Source organism: Malania oleifera, chromosome 3, assembly GCF_029873635.1.
Source record: "Malania oleifera isolate guangnan ecotype guangnan chromosome 3, ASM2987363v1, whole genome shotgun sequence".
Taxonomy (NCBI): Eukaryota; Viridiplantae; Streptophyta; class Magnoliopsida; order Santalales; family Ximeniaceae; genus Malania; species Malania oleifera.
In genome coordinates, this window is record NC_080419.1 from 108,768,006 (window position 1) to 108,792,767 (window position 24,762).

Here is a 24,762-nt window from a genome sequence, read left to right on the forward strand (position 1 = left end):
GTCGCTGATCGTCAAAACCCTTATTATTGTGGCAACCATTGATGGTTGCTTTTGTTGTAATTCCACTAATATCTTTAGGGTGAGTAATGTACCAAGAGCTTCATGTGCTATAAATTGATTTTCAATTGAGGAAACACTTGGTAATTCTATCAAGTCTCATTTTGAGCTACATTATGGTTTGTTTTATCAAAACTACTTGCCTGCATTTCATCCTCCTTGTTTGTCACATCAATTTCTTTCATGGGCTCTAAAACTAGCTTCTTCTTCTTTGTCACCATTTTTGACATAGAAAGATTACGTATTGTCATTGTCCTCATGGAAAGCACTTTGGTCACTTTGCCAAGGATGACCAAGTACAATATGGCATGTTTCCATCAATACCATGTAAAAACAAATGGATTCTTTATGAGAGATTCCAATTGACAAATTGATCACGTACCTTATGCCATGATACTTCCTTCCCTTTATTGGCCCAAAGAATACAATATGGCAAAAGGCGTTCCACCACTTCAAGCTTCAATTTTTCCACTACTACCTCAGCCAGCAGATTTTTGAAATGGCCGTTGTCAAATACTAACTTCTAAATCTTTCTTTTTGTCATACATCTTGTTCTAAAATGAGTCTTCTACAGACAATCATCTTACATCTAAATATTTTCACAATCTGTCCTTTGCTCTTCTTTAGAGGTTGCTATTGCCATCACAACCATCACCCATCTTATCAACCAAGGTCTTCCTTCCAGTAGCAACAACCAAAGGTTTCCTTTACATCTAGAATAATTTCTTTCAAATATAAATAGGAATCCATAGATCCAAGGAACAAAACCAACGGACTTGGTTAAAAGTAGAAGAGGAATTACCAAAAAGGAACATGTGAAGGGCAATAGAAATTTAAAAATCCCAAATGAAGCAGCAAACAGAAGCAACACTAATCAACTAAGGAAGTAATTGCTCTAAGACCAATTTGATGCAGCATGCAAGGTGGAAATGAACCGCAGAAATGCAGCAGTGGAAGCTATGGAAGGAGCCACTGTGTGAATTCTCAACCCAAACTTCCACATTCTCAAGAAAATTCTGGATATATCAGAATTGATAACCAAAATGGAAAAGGAAAACTCAATATTGCTTCTTCATAATCTAGACTAACATAAATATAAGTAAATGACAGCCTTGCACAATAAATGCACCTAGGAAATGAACTATTCTTGATTACAAATTTATAATTCTTAGCTGCTTTTACTCTAGACTCAAAGATCATATTAATGAACTTTGGAACTTTATCATAAATGAACTAGTAGGAAAAGTTGGACTAGAGAAATCGCACACTTTGACCAGACCATAATTATGACACCAATATAAACAAAAACTAATAAATATTATAGCAACTAACAATATTAGGTATGCTTCTCTAGTACAACAGCCCCGGATCACTCATAAAATAATCTCCCCATAAAAAATGAGGAAGAGTCTAAGAAGTAGGAGAATAGCATCCAAATCTAACACTGCACTAAGAAGTAGGAGAATAGCATCCCAATCTAACACTGCACGTTCATGTGCAGTTGTGCACTTGTGCACCTGTGCGAGTATCTGGAATATAATGTGTTGTGCAAATATCTGAAATATAATGTTCTATGCAGGATTGGATGGATAATTTTGGCCCAATATAGAGGCCAAATTCAAAGAACAAGGTCAAAGGATTCTTGGGTCCTAAGCCCTAATGAATTTAGTTTAATTTTTAGTTTTAGGCACTTAGGTTCACATGTATGTGGGGTTTGTTCATAAATAAACATGTCTTTACAGGTCTATCTGTAATTTTCTTGTATTTTATTCTTTGTTATATGTTAAGAGTTTTGAAGCCATGAAAAAGAAAAAATATATATATAGTTTTTAGCAGACTTGAAATCTGAGAGTTTTGTATGTTCCCCCCTCCCTCACCAAAAAAACAAAAAAAGTAATTCTTCCTCCTCCTCTTCTCTTTTGTCTCTCCTTCTCTCCCTCTTTGATGCTACTACATCACCATGCCTCATATAGTCGTACGTCGAATGTGGACAATTTTTTCTCCATATAATTACCGAGATGCCTACAATATCAATAGTTAAAAGCTGCAATAATAAATTAATAGATTAATTAAGGACTGGAATAAATTGATGGAGAAAATTACCAGCAACTCACATTACTGCAAACGCGTCTGTAGTATCTTGAAGGTGCCACAAATTTGGCCAAAAGAAGGAAGGAAACAGTACCAATGTATCAACCACATTCTGCACAGAAGACTGCACTTCAGGATGAATGGTAGTGCCTAGTGTATATATACAAGATCACTGTTGAGATCCCACACCAGGAATGAATAGCCATTTCCAAATTAGTCATGCTGCAAGGCCACTTCCAAATTAGTCACACTGCACTCCAGCCAGCTGTTTTTCCCACTCTCCTTTCCTTCATCATTTCTCTCATCCCATCTGCCTCCTCCCATCTCCCAAGAGAACTATACAAGTTAGAAATCATTATATAGTACCCATCATTTTCTGGGTCTGATTCAATGGCAAGCTTTGCAATTCGGATTCCCATCTCAATTTCATTGTGAAGTTTACAAGCATTTAACAGAGCTCCCCACACACACCCATCAGGAGAGACAGGCATTGACTGAATCAAAGCTTCAGCCTCTTGCAGATTGCCAGATCTCCCTAGAAGATCTACCATACAGGCGTAGTGCTTCAAGTTGGGTCTCACATAATAATCTTGCATCCTATCAAACAAATACTTCCCCTCTTCAATGAGTCCTGCATGAGTACAAGCAGAAAGAATAGCAAGAAATGAAAGCCCATTTGGCCTAACACTTGATTTCTCCATCTGTTGGAATATTTCTAGTGCAGATTTTGCATCTCCATGCATCCCATAACCTGAAATCATGACATTCCAGCATATTACATCTCTTTCCTTCATTGAATTGAAAATTTCTCTTGCTTTGGTAAGTCCTCCACATTTTGCGTACATATCAACCAATGAAGTAGCAAGAGATAAATTGAACTCAAACTTTTCTCTTTTAATGTATTTGTGAACTTTGTCTCCATGCTCCAAAGATGCAATATGAGAACATGCTGAAAGTACAGTTACCAATGTTGCTATGGTCGGTTTAACATCTTCTAAAATCATTTTATCAAATAAATCCAAAGCCTCGGGGAAAAGCCCACTGTGACTATAAGATGAGATCAATGTGTTCCATGTGACAACATCTCTCTCTGCCCTGCAAAATACTCTCATTGCAATGGTCAAATCTCCATATTTTCCATACATGTCTATAAGTGAATTGACAACTGAGATACTTTTATCATTTGAACTTTTAATAACATAAGAATGAACAGAGCTGCCTAGATGGAGTGCTCTCAATTGGGAACATGAAGAAATCACTGAGACCAGACTGTTTGAATCAGATTCAATGCCCAGAAATTGCATTTCTCTAAACAATTCTATGCACTTCACTTCCAATCCCATTTTACTAAATCCAAAAATCATTGTATTCCAACAATCCCTATTACATTCCTTCATGCTACGAAAGAGATTCTCTGAAAGAGCCAAGAGTCCAAACTTACAGTACATTGACAATAATGCATTGTGAATCATTTCATTTAACACGTAGCATCTCCTTATAATAAATCCATGAAAAGCCTTTCCTTCATGGACCATCATGGAATTAGCAAACCCCAAAAGCATGCAACTGATGACAACTCCATCCGGATATATTTGGGCAGCCTGCATTTCAGAGAACATTCTTAAGCATTCAATCATATAACCTAACCTCGCATAAACTCCGATGATTAATGTCCATGAGATAATATCTTTATCTAAAACCTCAAGAAATGAAAGATAAGCTTCTTCTTGAGGGGTCTCACACTTTGCATACATGGAAAAAAGAGAAGATTGAACGACTTGGGAGCACCCAATTCCAGACTTTACTACTAAACCATGTAAACATCTACCTTCTAAGACAGCCCCCAAATTTCCACAAGCTTGAAACCCACCTTCCAATGTTCTAAAATTTGGTCTATCCTTATCACTGCGACCAATTCTATGCATCTCACAAAGATACTCCAAGCCCTTTTCATTCTCACCATTCTGCACATAACCAATCACAAGTGCAGTCCAAGCAACCACATCTCTAATGCGAATTTCATCAAATACAAGACATGCATCATCCACTCGACCGCACTTTGAGTACATGTGCACAAAAGAAGACCCAGCTGCAGAATTACCTGCAAGAAGTCCAGATTTTGAAGCCAACCCATGAATGTTCATGCCATAATTCACCAACATAAGCTCCGCACAGCTGGTAACAACCATGGGGATGGTGAAATGGTTAGGCAATGTGTCTGATTGTCGCATCATTTGATAAAATTCAAGGGCTTCTGCGCACTGCCCATTAGAAAAGTAGGATTTGATTATGGAGTTCCAAAGAAAGGTGTCTTTGAAGGCGATTGAATTGAACACTCTGGAGGAGGAATTGAGTCTGCAAAAAGAGGAATAGAGAGAGATGAGCTTCGCAGCAAAAAACAAGTTGTCGGCATTGCCAGTTGTGATTATGTAAGCGTGTGATTGGAGAAGAGATTGGATGTCCGGGATTTGATTGGAGAGGAAGTAGTTAAGGTGACAATTAAGGTAGTTGGTAACATTATAAGTGGACAATGATGAACAGAGACACTGTTGAAGAAAGGGAAGGCGGTGGGACTTCAGAACCAGCATACCTGTTTTCCATAAAACACTGTTTCAGACTTCCTGCTTACAAATTGAAGGCGGAGGGAGAAGGCTAGAGAAGGAAACTCAAACATTACAAGAACTCATACCATAGCAACTAAGGCTTAGCGTGACGAAAGAAAAAAAACTTTTTAAAATAATTATGAAAAGAGTTAGACTAATATTGTTGTAAAATTTATTTTATTTTTTTATTGCAAAATATTAAAAAGAATAAATTATTTTTTAATATTTGATGAAAAAGTTATGAAGTTGTAAAAAGTATTTTAAATTACTAAAATAAATATATATTTTTAAAAAATATAAAATGCATTAATGATTTTGCAATATTCAAGCAAAAGATTATTACCAATAACTGAATTGTTGTAAATGAAATAAAAAGAGGAAAAAAAAAATTTTGAGTTATGGAAATTCAAGAGTCTAGTTTTTCAGGAACTAAATGTTGTTAATCATCTTATTATCTCATTTTGTTGTAAAGCATGTCCTTATATAGGCAAATATATTGGCATTCCAAAAGTTAACCATATAATGAATCATTATGTGGGCATACCAAAGGTTGTAACCTATTATCTAGATAGTCATCCACATAAATATACATGTTTTACAATACTTTCCTTAGATGATTATACACTATGAATATGTCTCGTTAAAACCTTTTATTAAGGAAAACCCTATGGAACAAAACCTTAACGAAGAAAAAATAGTACAATATTCATACTTCTCCTAAAAAATACAATCAATTAAGAAATATCCTTAAGTTGTCGCATTCCAATGTTATACACATGCTTTTTGAAAATTAAAGTTGGCAATGTTTTTGTGAATAGATCTGCTGAGTTGTCACTTGAACGAATTTTGCAAATGTCAACATCTCCTTTATTCAGAAGTTCATTAGTGTAAAAAAAACTTTGGTGAAATATGTTTAGTTCTATCACCTTTTATGTACTCATCTTTGATTTGTGCAATACATGTTGTATTGTTCTCGTACAATATTGTTGGCATGTCATTCTCCAATGATAATCCACTTGTCTCTTTAATGTGTTGGATTATAGTTCTTAACCATACACATTCACGACTTGCTTCGTGAACTGCCAATATTTCTGAATGGTTTGAAGAGGTAGCAATGATCGTTTATTTTACAGATCGTCATGAGATAGCAGTATCACCACATGTAAAAATATAGCCTGTTTATGATTGAGCTTTATGAGGATCAGAAAAATATCTAACATCAGCATATCCTTTCAACACAAACTTTACTCCCTTTGAGTAAAACAAACTCATTTCAGATGTGTCGTGGAGATAACGAAGAACATGTTTTACTCCATTCCAATGTCTCTGAGTTGGTGCAGAACTAAACCTTGCCAACAAATTTACCACAAAAGCTATATCTGGTCTAGTGCAATTTGCAAGACACAAGAGTGCTCCTATTGCACTAAGATAGAGTACTTCAGGACTAAGGATTTCTTCATCATTTTCTTGAGGATGAAAAATATCCTTTCTCACATCAAGTGAACGAGCAACCATCAGGGAGCTTAATGGATAAGGTTTATCCATATAAAATTGTTTAAGATTTTTTCTATATAAGATGATTGATGAATAAGAATTCCACTTGTTAAATGTTCAACTTGAAAACCAAGACAAAATTTTGTCTTCCCAAGATCCTTCATTTCAAATTCTTTCATTAAGTAGTTAGTAGCCGTCGAAATCTCTTATGGAGTTCCTACTATGTTTATAAACTGCGACTATAGCAAATCTAGAATTTATCTTCTTAATGAAAATACAAGAACAGATAAGATTATTTTCATAGCAAATTTTCAACAAATATTCACTTAGACGATTGTACCACATTCGTCTAGATTGTTTCAATCCATACAAGGATCTTTGTAATTTAACATAATACATTTGTCATTGTTTTGGATTATATGCTTTAGGCATTTTAAATCCTTCAGGGATTTTCACATATATGTCATTATCCGACGAGTCATACAAGTAAGTTGTTAATACGTCCATGAGGCGTATGTCGAGTCATTCAGAAACCATTAAACTAATCAAAAATCTGAAAGTAACTGCATCCATAACAAGGGAATAGGTCTCATTATTATCTACACCGGGCCTTTGGGAGAAATCTTGTGCTACAAGACGCGCCTTGTATCTCACAATTTCATTCATTTCATTTCTTTTACGTACAAAAAACCTATTTATACCCAACAAGTTTGACATTCTCAGGTGTTAGGACTATGGTCCAAATACCTTACGTTTGGCTAATGAGTCTAGCTCAGCTGGTATTGCTTATTTCCATTTTGGCCAATCATTTCGATATTGACATTCTTCTACAGTTTGAGGCTCAAGCTCATTATCATTAATAATTTCTGAAGCAATCGCATATGCAAACACATTGTCAACAACAATTTCATTTCTTCTCTGCATATTTCCAAATTTTAATGAGATCTCATAATTTAACAGTACCGGTGTAACGCCCCGGCCCTTTATACGGACCCAGAGGGCTACTACACATATGTTATACCTGTATCTGATAAACATATATAAAAAAATCCGCCCTAAACAGGGACAAAGAGGTATATCTCATACATATATGTATTCATGCATAGTGGAAAACATAAACAATCTCAACGAGGTTCTATTAGACACATACCAGAGTTTTAACTGTATTCCTCAGTTCATAAGATTCATACTTAAAACATAAACTATATTATATCCCTTTACATTCAACTAGGCTAACAACTCAATACTAAAACAAAAACTTACATCTACTAACAAGACTATACGTGCCAAAGTCCCTCTAGGAGAACTAGGACCGATGTCCTATAGGACCTGAAACAAAAGTTGTAAGATTGGGGTGAGACATTTCTCAGTAAGGTGGAAGATATTACATCAGCACGTGACTTCATGAGTTTATTCCAATTAAAAATAGTTGCACAGTATCATATTCACAGTACAGTAATATAAGAGATATACGAACATAATACAATATCATTACAAGCGAGAGTCCCCGAGGTTAGGGGAGGGTACAGGCTCATACACTGTACGATTCCTTCCACACAGTACTCAACCTTGTGACTTAGCCCATTTTAGTTTTTAAATCATGTATATGAACATTTAGGACAATGACCAGCTTTGGAACTTTCAAAATATGCCTAATTACCCCATGGCACAGTTCGTGCAGGCACTGTCAAGCATCACAGATATAGTCTGACTGCCCCACTTGGTCCATTATTCCACTAGTGGCCCCATACACTCCTGCAAGCCAACTATCTCCATACCCACACTAACTCACATGTGTGGTTGCACTGTACCTCAGTTAGCAACCGAACCGCGCCTCAAGCTATTTAAAGCTTTAGATAAACTAGAGTGTCTTTCAACTCCTTTAGTAACAAGTTGTGGTCCCAATCAGTCATATATATAATTTACAATAAAACATAACAACCTGTGCAATTCTAGTATTTTCACAATCGTGATCATGCAAATCTTTCATGCATTCTTTCTTTCTATCAGACAGTGGTGTTAACAGGCACAAACGCTCTCGGTTCAACCCTTTCCACAAATAAAGCTAGGTGATTAACTAGCACCTGTTTTCCACATTTTCAGATAACAGAATGGATTTCAGTTTTCACAGTTCATTCACAAATATAACAGTTCAGTATGTTCCACTTCATATCATATGCCACGTTCATTTCGTAAAAAGCCGCTATAACAGTATATATAATTCAAGAAATACCATTTGGACCGCAAATAGGGGTGTCAAGCAGTTCCTTCCTTAGTTTAAAAATAATTTAAGTAGTTTTGGAAAGTTTGGAGTTCATAAACCAAAACCCCTATTTTAGCCAAAAATCGTAAAATCGTAAGAAACAACATTTATTCCTGGTAAAATTTTGCAAACAAGCAGTCAAAATGTGCATAAAGACAAAAGCTATCTTTTTAGCGGTTCAGTATTCTAAAAAAAAATACTGATGTAAATAAATCCCCTTACTATGACACAGGATTCTCAAAACCTAAAAACCGAAGAACAATACTTTAGTATTATTCAATCTACTACAACTCTACCGAAACGAAAACGAATTTAGATCTTTACCTCGATTTTTGGAAAAAACCCGAAAATCTTCAAAACGATGATCTGATCCACTATAACTGAAGAGGTTCTCCTTCTGATCCACGCAGAAACCTCTGATCGTCGAAACGGACAATGAACGACGAAGAATAGTAAAGAGAGAGAGAGAGAGAGAGAGAGAGAGAGAGAGAGAGAGAGAGAGAGAACGAGAGAGAGAGAGAGAGAGAGCTTTTGATTTTTCTTACCCCTTAAGCAACTGAAAATGATATTTATAGGGCCTTTGATTGAGTCAACTTCGTCGATGAAGTGGCGCCTTCGTCGACGAACTAGCCAGGCAGTTCATGGACGAAGTTCTACCTTCGTCGACGAATCCCATCCAGATATTTTCTTTGGTTTCGCTCAATATCTCTTCATCGACGACAGTCTAAATTTCAACGACAAAGAGCTAAAAGGACTTCATCGACGAACATAATGCCTTTATCGACGAACCCTGCCTTCGTCCAGCCCAAATTTATTACCTACCCTTATTTATGGCGGAGTAATACCATGGTTACAGCATAAAGCTTTGGGAGCTTACGATATACATTCCAAACTCTCCCAAAGATCATATCTACTTACTAAACATACTAACATACATACCTACGTACCACAAAATAACTGCGGGTACTTCTGACGTGTCTCCTATTCCAGTTCCCATGAAGCTTCCTCCACTGCTTGATAATGCCACAGTACCTTTACTATCAGTATTTCCTTAGTCCGTAACTACTAAACTTTTCGATCTAATATCTATACTGGTACCTCCTCATACAATAAAGCGTCGCTGATCTCTAGAGGTTCGTAACTCAGCACGTGTGATGGATCTGACACGTACTTCCTCAGCACTGACACGTAGAACATGTCATGAACTCTGGATAGTGTTGTGGGTAAAGCCACTCGATAAGCTATTGAACATATCCTTTCCAGGATCTCGAAAGGCCCAATATACCAAGTACTTAGCTTCCCTTTCTTTCTGAACCTCATCACTCCTTTCATTGGAGTGATCTTCAGAAACACCCTATCTCCTACCTCAAACTCCAGCTCTCGTCGGCGAGTACCAGCATAACTCTTTTACTGACTCTAAGCTACGTTGATTCTCTCCCTAATCAACTCAACCTTTGCAGAGGCTTGCTAAATCAATTCCGGATCCAGTATTTGCCGCTTACCTACTTGATCCCAGTACAACGGAGATCAACACCGATGACCATACAATGCCTCGTAAGGTGTCATCTCTATGTTGGCCTAGTAACTGTTGTTATACACAAACTCAACCAGTGGTAGATACCGTACCCAACTATCACCAAAATCTAGTACACAAGCCCGCAACATATCCTCCAGTGTTTGTATAGTCCTCTCAGACTGCCCATCCGTCTGCGGATGAAAAGATGTACTAAACGAGATGTAAAACGTGGATCTCAATTCGAAACAACAGAAACAGGGATACCATGGAGTCGTACTATCTCCTGCACGTACAACTCTGCCAGCCTATTCAAGGAATAGTTGACTCTAATAGAAATGAAATGTGCATTCTTTGTTAGCCAACCAACTACAACCTATATCGCATTTTGCCTATGCACCGCTGCAGGTAATCCCATCACAAAATCCATCGAAATGTGTTTCCACTTCCACTTGGGGATGTCAAGTGGCTGAAGTGGCCCTGCTGGTCTCTAGTGCTCCACCTTAACCTGTTGACATGTCAGACACTACTCTACGAATCAAGCAATCTCTCTTTTCATTTTGGACCACCATACAGATTCCCTTAGATTCTGGTACATCTTCGTACTGTCAAGATGTACGGTGTAGAGCGAACAGTGTGCCTCCTCCAGAACGACCCATTTAATTCCAGCATCATCTGGTACACATACCCTGTTATGGAATCTCAAAATCCCATCACCAAAGATACTGAAATCCGACTTTAACCCACTCTAGACTCCTTCTATAACCTCAACAAGCTCTGGATCCTCCTTGTGCGCTACTCAGATCCTCTCCTATAAGTTCGGTTGTACCACCAAGCTAACAAGAACGACCTGATGATTTCCTTCCACTACCTCCAAGCCCAACCTTTCCAAGTCCATATAGATCTGATGCTGAACTCCCACTGCTAAGACCGACGCCTCCACTGACATTCGGCTCAGAGCATCAGCTACCGCATTTGCTTTTCCAAGGTGATAGCTAATGATACAATCGTAGTCCTTTATCAATTCAATCCATCTACACTGTCTCATGTTCAACTCTTTTTGGGTGAAAATGTAATTAAGACTTTTGTGATCAGTAAAAATCTCGCACCTTTCACCATACAGGTAGTGCCTCTAAATTTTTAATGCAAACACTACAACTGCCAATTCTATATCGTGTGTCGGGTAATTCTTCTCGTACTCTTTAAGTTGATAAGAAGAATAAGAAACCACTCTGCCCTACTGCATTAGAACACAACCAAGACCCTTCTTAGAGGCATCACTGTAGATAACAAATTCACCATCCCCAAATGGAGTGTTCAGAATTGGAGCAGTAACTAGTCGCCATTTCAGCTCCTGGAAACTCAACTCGCACTCATCAGTCCAATTGTACCTCACGTTCTTCCTCGTGAGTCGTGTCAAAGGACCTGCTAAATTGGAGAACCCTTCTACAAACTGTCGGTAGTAACCCGCAAGACCTAAAAAACTTCTGACCTCCTGAACATTCTTCTGTCTCACCCAGTCCACTACTGCCTCTATCTTACTCGGTTCCACTGATACTCCTTCTTTGGACACCATGTGCCCTAGAAATGCAATCTGATCAAGCCAGAACTCGCACTTCTTCAGTTTAGCAAATAACTTCTTCTCCTTAAGCATTTGTAGTACCAGTCTCAGATGAACTTCATGTTCTGCAACACTCTTAGAATACACTAGGATGTCATCAATAAATACCACGATAAATTGGTCTAAGTATTCGTGAAAGACCCGGTTCATCAAATCCAAAAATGGTGCAGGTGTATTAGTCGAGCCGAATGACATAACCATAAATTCGTAATGGTTGTACCGAGTTCGGAAAGCTGTTTTCGAAATATCATCCGTTTTCACCTTCAATTGGTAATACTCAGATCATAGATCGATCTTAGAGAAAATTTACGGGCCCTATAACCGGTCAAACAGATCATCGATCCTGGTTAGTGGGTATTTGTTCTTTATCGTTACCTTGTTAAGTTCTCTGTAGTCGATGCACATCCTCATCGACCTGTCCTTCTTCTTCACAAATAGCACATGTGCTCCCCAAGGAGAAAAACTCAGTCGAATGTACCCCTTATCTAGTAACTGTAAGAACCCGAACTGTAGTATATGGGTTTAACATGGAAAGAAGGGTAAAAAGGTAATTGTACAGACTTTGTCGACGAGGCCATCATTCGTCGACGAAGGTTGAAGGCTCTTCGTCGATGAAATTCAGAGACTCGTCTATGAGGGAATGCCGAGAGGTTCGGAAAAATTGGAAATATCCGGCTCGTCGACGAGGCCACCTTTTCATCAACGAAAGTAATGGCGGACTCGTCGACGAGGACGCCAATTCATCGACGAATCCACCCGAGTCAAAGGCCTTTAAAGGATATTTTGGGGTTGCTTCTTGACTAAGAATTAGAAATTTTTTTTCTCTCTCTCTCTCTAAAACTCGAAGCTCTCTCTTTCTCTCTCCTTGATTTCTTCGTCGTTCATCGCCTGATTCGTAAATCCAATGTTACTGCAAGGATCAGGGAAGGATTCTCTACGTTTCTAGTGGATCGGAATCTCATTTTGAGTGATTTCGGGTTTTGGGCTAAAATCGAGATAAGGCTCAGTTTTCGTTTCTGATTCAGTATATATGTAGTAGTACGAATTGTAAGCATGTATTGTACTGTGGTTTGTAGATTTTGGAGTCTCGGTTCGTAGTTTTGAGGACCCTAGAGTTCGTAGTTGGAATTCGGGCTAAGGTAAGGGGATTCAGTTTATATCATTTTATTTTCGAAATCAGGATCGGTAAGCTTGTAGGCTACGATCGTATGTATGTTTTGGTAACTTATTTGGGGAAATCTGTTGGGTAAAATACGGGATTTCCAGGTTACAATTTTTAAAAAAATTTAAGGATTTCAGGTATCATCTCTACTTTGTTTGGAAAACCGTTCGTTTTGTTTAAACTGTATTATTAAGATGACTGTTATCCATATTTGCATAAATTGTATACTTGAAATGGAAAACGATATGATTTACCATAAACCAAATAAGTGTGGTATATATGGTTGGATGTAATTGTTCCAAGTATTTGTAAAACAACTATGTGGCGGCTAATTACCATACGCTGAAATGTATAGGGACGTGAGTTCCAAAAATGATTCTAGGTTTTGTGAAATCAGTTAGGGACGACTAATTACCGTACGCCAAAACAGCTATGTGGCGGCTAATTACCATACGCTACGCCATGTACAGGTTAACTACCATGGGCGAGAGTGGCCGGATCTATATCCGGGGTGTGAAATATCACTAGTATGTTCCGACTGGTCACCGATGGGTGTGTTATACACCATATGGAGCAATGTAATCACTTTGGGCCTCGGTCGTCGTAGCGTAGCTGCATATGTAGTAATGTAATTGTTGTGAGACTTAGGTGACCTTGTGTAGTTGCGTATGGAGCAATGTAATCACTATGGGCCTCGGTCGTCGCAGCATAGTTGCGTATGTGGCAATGTAATCGCTGTGAGACTTAGGTGACCTTGTGTAGTTGCGTACTAGTGTGATGACACTGACTGTATGTTTTGGGTATCGTATGTACTGGAATGGTTTTGTGAAAATACTGGAACTGTATGTAATTGTATGAAACTGTATAGAAATGTTTCGAACTGTATCGTATTTTATAGTGTTATTAAGTATGTAAAATAACATTGGTATGCCACACACTGATATAACCTGCTTTCTTCCTTACTGAGAGGTGTCTCACCCCTAATGTACGTACAATGTTTTTCAGGTCCTTTAGGTAGCCGTAATTTGCATCCTAGCATCTGGGAGCGGGGGAATTGTTAACTACTGCTAGTAATTGTTAGGTACGAGTTTTGGTATCCCGGTTGTCGGGATGGTTTTGTAGACACCTTGGGTATGCTTGGTATTATAGGAATGTATATCCTAACTTGTATAGACTCTGGTATGATACTATATATGTATAAAAGATCATATTCCGCTGCGTATTACTGATGAGTATGGATGTTTATGTGTATGTATATGGGCATCCGTTCACCCCACGGGGTCAGACCCTCTATTTGTATTGTATCATGTATGTTTTAAATTGATACAGAGACATGTTAGGATACTAAATTCACACTTGGGACCCACCTGTGGGTTCGCGGCATGACAACTTGGTATCAGAGCTAACCAGGTTGTTGGGTCTTGTAGACTTGGTTAGGAGTATTGATGTGTACATACTAGAGTATAGGATGTAGGGAATGGGTAGTGTTGGTTGAGGGTTGTTCTGTTGCTAGACCAGGATTTGTCGGCGGTATTCCGTGTTTTTCCTAGGATGACGATTCCAGTAAAGGCAGGGCAGACCATTGATGACTTTCGTGTCGGTGTGATAGGACTGACCTAGACCTGTGAGAGCAGTAGTTGACATGATTAGGTCTATGATTGTTTTAACTGTGTACGATAGAGGAATTCTAACCGATTCCTATTATGCTTTCAGAATGGAGCCCAAGGATAATAACTTGGAGAGTGGCACCGAGGAGACGACAAACGATGAGTCTCCTTCTGTGTCTCATGATTTAGCAAGACAGGTGATCCGAGAGATTGGGCGGAGTGTTAGGAGATGCAAGAGCTCTCCTATTGATGCGGGGTGTACCATCGAGAGGTTCACACGCATGCACCCTTCGACAGTTACAGGAGGACCTGATCCGATAGTGGTGGAGGATTGGGTCGAGAAGACTGAGAGGATTTTGGAAGTCCTCCATCGCACTGAGAAGCAGAAGGTCTTGTATGCTACCTTTCAGCTAACTATGAAGGCAGGGCGATGGTGGATGGTAGTGAGTCTGCTTGAGAGGCAGAGAGCCGGTCCATCTGGTATGACGTGGGACTGTTTCAAGGAGGTATTTTTAGAGAGATACCTTCTGGTCTCCACTCGGGATGCGAAGGCTGATGAGTTTTAGGGCCTGACACAGGGAACTTTGACAGTGCAGAGGTATGCTGCCAGATTATAGTCCCTTAACTGTTGTCCCATCTTGCCACATCGTAAACAAGCCGCCATAGCCCTCTAACACTGCCTTGCATGAGGTTTCCCACATGTAGAACAAATAGAAGTGGACGTGGTACTCTGAGAAGCACCACTATTGTTCTTCTTATTCCAGTTGCCCTGCCTTGCCCCTCCATAAGAACTGGAAGGTGCAGGTCTCTTCTTCGAGATTTGGACCCCGACATCCTCCTGCAGACTCTACTCTACTACGGTGGCTTTTTTAACTAGAGTGACAAAGTCCTGCATCTGTCAGATAGTTGTTTGCCTGTAAATCTCCTTCCTCAAACCCCTCTAAAATTTCCAGGCCTTCATTGCTTCGTCCAGAACCATAAATGGAGCAAAACAGGATAGCTCCTAGAATATGGCAACGTACTGCTGAACTGTCAGCAGCCTCTACTCCAGACTCATAAATTCCTCCTTCTTGGCATTCCTAACTGTGGTTGGAAAATACCATTCAAAGAATAACTCCTTGAACCTAGTCCACGTCACTACTATAGGGATGAGTCGATGCTCCTCAAGCATCTTCACAAACTTCCACCATCTCTCCACTTCGCCAGATAACTTGAACGTTACGAAGGCCACTTTCTACTTCTCAGTGCAGTTCAGGACATCCAGAATCTTCTCAATCTTCCCTATCCAATTCTTAGCTCGAATTGGGTCTACACTACCCATGAACACAGGAGGCTTCATTCGGGTGAACTAATCAATAGAACAACCCAACTCAGCCGCAGGACGATCCTGCCCCCTATTCGTCCGAACCACCTCAGCCATTAGCTGCTAAGCGAAGTCCTGCAGAACATTTGTGGAGTCACTGCCCGCCTCAGGGCCAGCTCCCTTGCTGCTACTGCCACCAACAGTGGCAGTATTATCCCTAGATTCCATCCTGAAAAGAAATTGAGGAAACTAATTAGAAACTTAACCAATTAATACTACAATACAATAAACTCACTTTCCATAATGACATTCCTAGTACTGACGTACCCTAATGACTCACATTCTCATTCTAACTCGACTTTTGACCTTCCACTTAGAAACAAGACCGCTAATAGATTGCCGTGATTTTCTGAACCTTTAATGATCCAGAAAAGCACAGAAGTCTGCCAATGGACTTCTGTCTCTAGGTATACAAGGCTGCACTCACCAATCTTATTCACATCCTAAACTCTGGTATATTCTAAACTAAAGAACCTAGTAACCTAAGCTCTGATTATACTCCTAACCAGGCAGTATGAATCGCATCACACTTTTGACTGGTTAAAGGCTCTGATACCATACCGTAACACCCCGACCCCGACCCTTTATACGGACCAGAGTGCTACTACACATACATTATACCTGTATCTGATAAACATACATAAACAATCCACCCTAAATAGGGACAAGCAAGTGTATCTCATACATATCTATATTCATGCACAAGGGAAAATATAAACAATCCCAATGGGGTTCTATTAGACATATACTAGAGTTTTAACTGTATTCCTTAGTACATAAGATCCATACTTAAAACATAAACTATATTATATCCCTTTACATTCAACCAGGCTAAAAACCCAATACTAAAACAAAAACTTACGTTTATTAACATGACTATATGAGCCAAAGTCCCTCTAGGAGAACTAGGACCGATGTCCTGTAGGACCCGAAATAGAGGTTGTAAGATTGGGCTGAGACACTTCTCAATAAGGTGGAAGATATTACATCAACACGTGACTTCATGAGTTTATTCATATTAAAAATAGTTGCACAGTATCACATTCACAGTATAGTAATATAAGAGATATACGAACATAATACAACATCATTACAAGCGAGAGTCCCCAAGGTTAAGGTAGGGTACAAGCCCATACACTGTATGATTCCCTCTACATGGTACTCAATCCTGTGACTTAGCCCATTTCAATTTTTAAATCATGTATATGAACATTTAGGACAATGATCAGCTTTGGAACTTTCAGAATATGCCTAATTACCCCATGGCATGGGTTGTGTACTGATAAACTCTAACAGGAACCTGTTTGTGCAGGCACTATCAAGCATCACCGATATTGTAATGACCCAAAGAATAATGCTATTTAAATAATAAGAGGGAGGAAAATAGAAAATATATTAAAAGCAGCAGCAAGCTTTGTCGATGACGTTGCAATTTGGGCTAGTCGACGAGGGTCCGCTTTGTCGACGAGAAAATACCGAGAGGATATTTGGGTGCCTCTAAATTTCATCGATGAAGGGGAGAGTTCGCAATGAGTTACCTTCTTGACCTCGTCGATGAGGTGACGTGGCTCGTCGACCAAGGTCGTAGTATAAATAGTGCAAAAACTCGATTTATACGTAGAAAAATCAGAAATCCTCACTCTCTCTCTCCTCCCTACGATTTCTCTCTCCTCTCTCTTCGATTTTGGCTCCGTCGTTCATCAGATCGAAGATATGAGGCCACCACGATGCTCTTGGGGAAGTTCTCTCCAAATTTGTCAGGGCGGATCATTGGTGGGGCAGAATTGAAATTCAACTCTGATTTTAGGTAAGGCTTTTTAAGCAAAATTTGGTCTTACCGTAGTTATAGGAAATGTTATTCTCGAAAAAATACCAAAGTTTAGTTCTAAGAGTTGTTGGTTTCAGGGTGTTACTCAGGAAACCCTGCGAGTGCAGGACGAGTGGATTTTTAAGGGGTTTCTTCTCAGTGTCAGGTAAGGAAATAAACTAAAGTAGTTATTTTTCAAGCAAATTAATTTTCATAAAAACATGTATTATATCTAAATATTATTGAGTAAATGCATATTTGGGGAAAATACTACTGTTATACAGGAATTACTATTTTAGAATGAAATATATGATTTTATTCAACATTGTGTGGCATGAATATCATTTTTTACATGATATGTATTATATTATGGCAAATTTTACGAATAAGCATGTTTTCAGGAATTATGAAATAATGCAATATATGATGATTTTGAAATACATGATAGATGACTTATTTACTCAGAATGATATGTATAAAATTTTCGGTGCAAGACCATGATTGATAGTCGGCGCAAGGCCATGTATGTTAAATGTTTCTGACGCAAGGTCGTGTTTATGAAATGTTCGATGCAAGGCCATATTTACAAAATGTTTGCCGCAAGACCATATTTACGAAATGTTTGGCGCAAGGTCGTATTTATAAAAGTATAGAAATGTTATAAATCCATTTATGTTAAATGTTATATTATCATGTACTATATGTTATCAGAACCTGGATGTTAGTTTGGTTTAGTTTTAGGAGCACGGTACCGTAGCTATACAGATCAGATATGTATGTTCAAACTTGTGCTAACCACCCCATGAGGGGGTGAGAGATGGATAGTCGATGTGGCTTTCAATGTAGAGTTGTAGACGTCCACCTGGTAGTCCGAACCAGGGTGTGGCGGACCCATCATACTTACAGACATTTTTTACTCTGTAGTGATCGGCCAACCATTGTCGAGTCCCGCCTTCGGGCTGCACAACCTGTCATGGGGAATAATACATGACATCAGCTAACTATTCATCTTGGATAGAATTTCAGTATTAACAGTTATAAAATATATTTCATGATTATTATGAATTATTAGAAATTAGGAAAGTATATGATAATTCAGTATGTTATGATTAATATTTTCAAGTATATGAAATGTACTGTATATCTGTATTAGCATTAAATATTCATGTTGCCACACAACTGTATTTAATTTATTTTCCCTTACTGAGAAGTGTCTCACCCCTGAACTTAAATAAACTTTCAGGAAACCTAGAAGGACCAGCGGGTCGTGGCCACTGTTGAGTCTGTTGTGCTACCCCGTTAGGATGGTAAGTTTGAACTAGGATCAGGAAATTCTGATGTGGGATCCTAGAGATATTTTGTATTTTTTTTGGAGATTGTATATAAACACAAATATTTGGGAATGTAGTTGACTTTGGTATTTATATTTTATGGTTATGAAAATGTGATTAAATTTACTACTGTTTAGGTTTCCGTTGTGAATGTCAAGTGTCCCCGTTACCCACGGGTTTGGGTTGACCTTATTATTAAATATGTTTTATTATATGATAAGTTAAGCTGGCCATTATAGTTTGGTATCAGAGCCTAGGATACTAGGTTCTGTATACTCTAGAGTGCAGTAGTAATAATACCAAAGTATAGGATAAGGGAATTTGAGGTCTGGTTTTGTAGTCTAGATGCAGGACTTCCGTGGTGGTTTGTGTGATTTTCCTGGGGTGACGATTTCAAGAAAGTCATGGTAAACTATCGTCGGATTAGGTATTTAGGTTGCAGGATTGAACCTTGAATTAAGATCAGGAGTGATGAATTAATTAAGAGAATATTGTATTAGTTGGATGATACGTTATGGTGATAGGGGTTCTAAGTTAAGTTATTTATTTTTCAGGATGGACCGTGGTGGTAGTAGTGCACATGCCAGTGGAAATAAGGGTGCTGGGCCCTCAGGTGCTACCGGTGGTGATTTAGATGCAGTTTTACGCAGCGTGGTACAGCAGGTTATGGCAGAAATTGCCAAGAATTCCAGGGAGTTGGGTGGTTCGTCTGTAGGCCACGACAGCTTGATAGAGAAATTTATTAAGATGAATCCTTCGGCTTTCTCAGGAGGAACTGACCCTGCGGTCTTTGAAAACTAGGTGCAGGAGATCGAGAAAGTACTTGCAGTGCTACAGTGTTCTGAGGAGCAGAGGGTGCTGTTTGCTACCTACAGATTGATTGGAGAGGTCGAGAGATGGTGGACGGCGGTGAAATTTTTAGAGTAGCAAAGGACAGTACTTGTGGAGATGACGTGGGAATGGTTTAAGAAGACAATCTTCGACGGGTATTTTCAGCCTCGTCTAGGGAAGCTAAGATAGAGAAGTTCCTGAATTTGAAGCAGGGACAGCAGACCGTGCAGCAGTACGTTGCGAGGTTCATCGAATTATCTCGCTTCGCCCCGTACATTATTCCAGATGAGACGAAAAAGGTACGATAATTTGAGAGAGGTCTGAGGATAGAAATATATGAGTAGGTGTCTATATTGAAGTTATAGGATTTTATTGAACTGGTAGATAGGGCCACCATAGTGGAGATTGGAGAGCGGTTAGAGGCTGAGGAGCAGAGACAAAAGAAGAGATCTGCGCCTCACGATCAATAACAAACTCTACCTCACGATCAGGAGGTAGTCTCGGCAAATCCTCTGGAAATACATCAGGGAAATCTCTCACCACTGGGATATCCTCCACCCTCAGTTCGCCTTCTGATACAGCCTTCACATAGGCTAAATATCCCTGACAACCTTCTGATAGCAATCTACACGCCTGAATAGCCGATAATAACTGAGGTGGGGTGTGCACATGTGATCCCACAAATCTATACTCCTGTCCCTCTGGAGGTCTAAACACTACCACTCTCTGACGGCAATCAATGCTAGCATAGTGGGCAGCTAGCCAATCCATGCCCAAGATTACCTTAAACCCATGCATGTCTAAAATCACCAGATTAGCTAACAAATACCTCCCTTGAATATCCACTGGACAGTCCCTGAGTACCTTCCTACATACCCCTACGGTCCCAGTTGGCGTAGCAACAGACAAACTAATTTCTAACTGCTGAGGCTCAAACCCACACAATTTAACATAATCCCAGGCGATAAATGAATGCGTCGCCCCAGAATCAAACAAAACAGTAGCTTTAAATGACAGTATTGAAACAGTACCTGTCACCACATCCCCTGCCTCCTCAGCATCGCCCGGTGTCAAAGCAAAAACTCTGGCTGGGGCCGTATTCCTCTGCTGGCCTCCTCGTGATGCTTGGTAACCTCCTCGTGCAGGTCTAGTAACAGTACCAATCTGTGTCGGACACTCCCTCATCATATGTCCTGGCTCCCCGCACCTGTAGCAGACACCTCGCCCAGCACGACACTCTCCCAGGTATCTTTTCCCGCAAGATGGGCAAGCGGGAGATGGCTGTGCACCCTGAAAACCGCGATTCCCGCTCTTCTGTCTCCGGTCCCTATAATAGCCACCTCTCTTCCACGCGGCACGGTCGGCTCCCTGCTGAAAATCAGAAGGTATGGATCTCTTCTTCTGCCTCCGCTCCTCAGCCTCCAATCGCTCACCAATCTCTGCTATAGTGGCTCGGTCAACCAACTCGGTGAAGTCCTGCAACTTCAATATCGATACCTGCTTGTAAATTTCTCTCCTCAAGCCTCTTTCAAACTGTCGTACCTTCTTCGCCTCATCTGGAATAATGTACGGGGCAAAGCGAGATAGCTCGATGAACCTCGCCGCGTACTGCTGTACCGACAGCTGTCCCTGCTTCAGATTCAAGAACTCCGTAATCTTAGCCTCCCTGGAAGAGGCTGGAAAATACCTGTCGAAGAATATCTCTCTAAATCGCTCCCAAGTCATCTCTACAGGTATAGTCCTTTGCTGCTCTAACAATCTCACTGCTGACCACCATCTCTCGGCCTCTCCAGTCAGTCTGTAGGTGGCAAACAGCACCTTCTGCTCCTCTGAACACTGCAGTACTGCAAATATTTTCTCCATCTCCTGCACCCAATTCTCAGCAACTGCGAGGTCCGTTCCTCCTGAGAAAGCTGGAGGATTCATCTTTATGAACTTCTCAATCGTACAACCGTGGCTTACAGACGGACCACCCTGTTCTCTCGAACTCCTGGCAATTTCTGCCATAACCTGCTGTGCTACGCTGCGTAAGACTGCATCTGAATCACTACCCGCAGCGCCTGAGGGTCCAGCACCCTCACTCCCACTGGCGTGGGCACTATTTCCACCGTGGTCCATCCTGAAAGAAGAAATAACTTAACTCAAAACCTCATTCTCTATACATATCACTCAGCTCATATGGTATATTTTCCAATTAACTCGTCACTCTTGATCTTAATTCAAGGTTCAATCCTGAAATCTAGATACCCAACCCGACGATAGTTTACAATGAATTTCCTGAAATCGTCACCCCAGGAAAATCATACAAACCACCACGGAAGTCCTGCATCTAGACTACAAAACCAAACCTCAAGTTCCCTTATCCTATACTCTGGTATTAATACTGCTGCACTCTAGAGTCTACAGAACCTAGTATCCTAGGCTCTGATACCAAATGTAACGTCCCTCAATTTCTTAACATAAAATATCACATAATAAATAAAATAGTCAACCCGAACCCGTGGGTAGCGGGAACACCTGTCAAACACAGCGGAAAACCTAGCAGCAGTAAACATAAAATCTCAAACATCCAATCATAAAACATAATACCAGAGCTTTCTATAACATTATGATACTGTACTACTATACATCCTCATATACATCAAAATATCTCTAGGGTCAAACACAAAATAATTCTAACCCTAGTACAAAATCTTACCCTCCTCACGGGGTAATCTCACTAATCTCAACGGCGGCCTTGACCCGCCGATCTCTCAGGGACTCCTGAAAAATGTAATAATATTGGGGGTGAGACACTTCTCAGTAAAGGAAAATAAATTAAATACAGCTGGGTGGCAACATGAATATTTAATGCATTTATACGTATATAGTGCATTTCATAATTCCATAAACATCATCATATCGTACTGGGTAAACATATATTTTCACATCTGTTAATAATTCATATCATACATAAAATCATTTGTTATAACTGTAGTACTGAAAATAAACACAGGATGAATAGCTAGTTGGTGTCATGTATTACCCCCCATGACGGGTTGTGCAGCTCGAAGGCGAGACCCGACAATGGCTGGCCGACCACTGCCGAATCAAATATGTCTGTAAGTACGATGAGCCCGCCACACCCTGGTCCGGACTGCCAGGTGGACGTCCACACTCTACTGAAAGCCACATCGACTATCCATCTCCCATCCCCTCGTGGGACGGTAACACTAATAAGGCCTCGTGCCAAAAATGAACCCATAGCTACGGTACCGAGCTCCTGGTCTGAACTAAACTAACATCCTGGTTGTGAAAACATATAATACATGATCATACGTAACATCACTACGGCCTCGTGCCGAAAACATAGATACGGCCTCGAGCCGAAATCATACATATGGCCTCGCGCCAAAATCATAGTAAATATGGCCTCGCGCCAATAATATAAATACGGCCTCGTGCCGATAGCATAGATTCGGCCTCGTGCCGATAACATAAATACATGGCCTCGCGCCAATAACATAAATACGGCCTCGTGCCGATAACATAAATATATGGTCTCGCGCCAAAATTGTTTCAGGTATATATATACTGAAAATACATTATTTATCACAACATAACTCATATTTCCATAAATGCTTGGTTCGTAAAATCTTTCACATCATAATACATTTCACATAAAATAATATTCATGCCACACATATGCTGTTAAAAGTCATACTTCATATTCTAAAATCGTGAATTCCTTACATCTCATACATACATATACATTTTAATCATCATAGCAGTATTTTCCCAATCGTACATTTCATTCGAAATACACAATATAACATATGTTTTTCTGAAAATAAATTTACTCATAATCAATAATAATTTGTACGGAAAATTACTGCTTTAGTTTATTCCCTTACCTGGCTATTGAGAAATTCCTTAGGACCCAAATCCTATGCCCTTAGCGCCCGAAATTCAACTCCTGAAATTTACACTTTTCCCCAGATTAATTAATCTATTTCTCCAAAATAATACTCATCTAGCCTTCCTTAGGCTCCAAATACCTCAAATTAATATTTAAACTATTATTTAATATCCCTACTTAATTTTCCAAATTTTGCCTGCGGGTCCCAAAATTATACCCGCGGCGCTCACCCGAGCCCTAAATTTCAGAAATCCTACTTCAGTCTCAGATGCTTAATATTTTAGCATTTCTAAATTAATGCTAACTAATTAAAAATAAGCCCCTTAATAATCGCCGCACCCCAAATTTGGGGTTTTGGCCCGACACCCCCACGAGAATTCCGTCCCACTAGACTTGTAGAGAATCATCTCTAGATTCTCATGGTGGCGTCCATTCGTCAATTGGGCTTATATTTTGCAAGAAATTAAAGAAAAAGGGGAAAATGGCTTACCCCAGGGAATACGCCTACGCCGCTCCTACCACCGATCCGCTCCGGTAGAAATGACGATAGCAGCGAATGGAGTCCAGTGGTATTTTCGGATTTTCGATCGGGTGAAAATCCGTCACGAAATCGAGGAGAGAGGGAGAGAGAATGAGAGGAGAGAGAGAGAGAGTGAGCTGCGTTGCAGCAAAAGAGAAAATAAAAGAAATGAAAAGTACAGAGGAAGAAGAAGAAGAAGAAGAATGAATGAACTACCTTTTTATAAAAAGGTCTCCTGAAGCTTCTTTAAGCTTCAGGAGATAGTTATAATAATAATAATAATAATAATATATTTAATTAATATTAATAATAATATATTTTATTAATAAAATAAAAATAAATTTTAATTAATTATTTTTTTTTCTCTTTCTTTTAAAATCTGATTAATTAATTAATTAATTAATAATATTTTTATTTTTATTTTTGGAAATCAATCCGCTAATCTTTTATATATCTTTTTGGGATTTTTACAGGATGTGTATAGATTACAGGGAGATTAATAAAGTGACAATCAAGAACAAGTATCCTTTACCCCGTATCGATGATTTGTTTAATCAGCTCCAGGGTACACGGGTATATTCTAAGATCGACCTCAGATCAA

The 24,762-nt window shown here is 39.4% G+C and overlaps 1 protein-coding gene across 1 annotated transcript; it reads right to left on the reverse strand.

The window, feature by feature from the left end:
* Nucleotides 1-1,861: 1,861 nt before the first annotated feature.
* LOC131151831 (pentatricopeptide repeat-containing protein At4g39952, mitochondrial) lies at nucleotides 1,862-4,775 on the reverse strand. The gene is made up of 2 exons (XM_058103260.1): nucleotides 2,172-4,775; nucleotides 1,862-2,079 (listed from the first exon to the last, which is right to left on the reverse strand). The coding sequence occupies exon 1, from the start codon at nucleotides 4,734-4,736 to the stop codon at nucleotides 2,394-2,396; it is 2,343 nt and encodes a 780-aa protein (XP_057959243.1). The 5' UTR covers nucleotides 4,737-4,775; the 3' UTR covers nucleotides 1,862-2,079; nucleotides 2,172-2,393.
* Nucleotides 4,776-24,762: the final 19,987 nt, after the last annotated feature.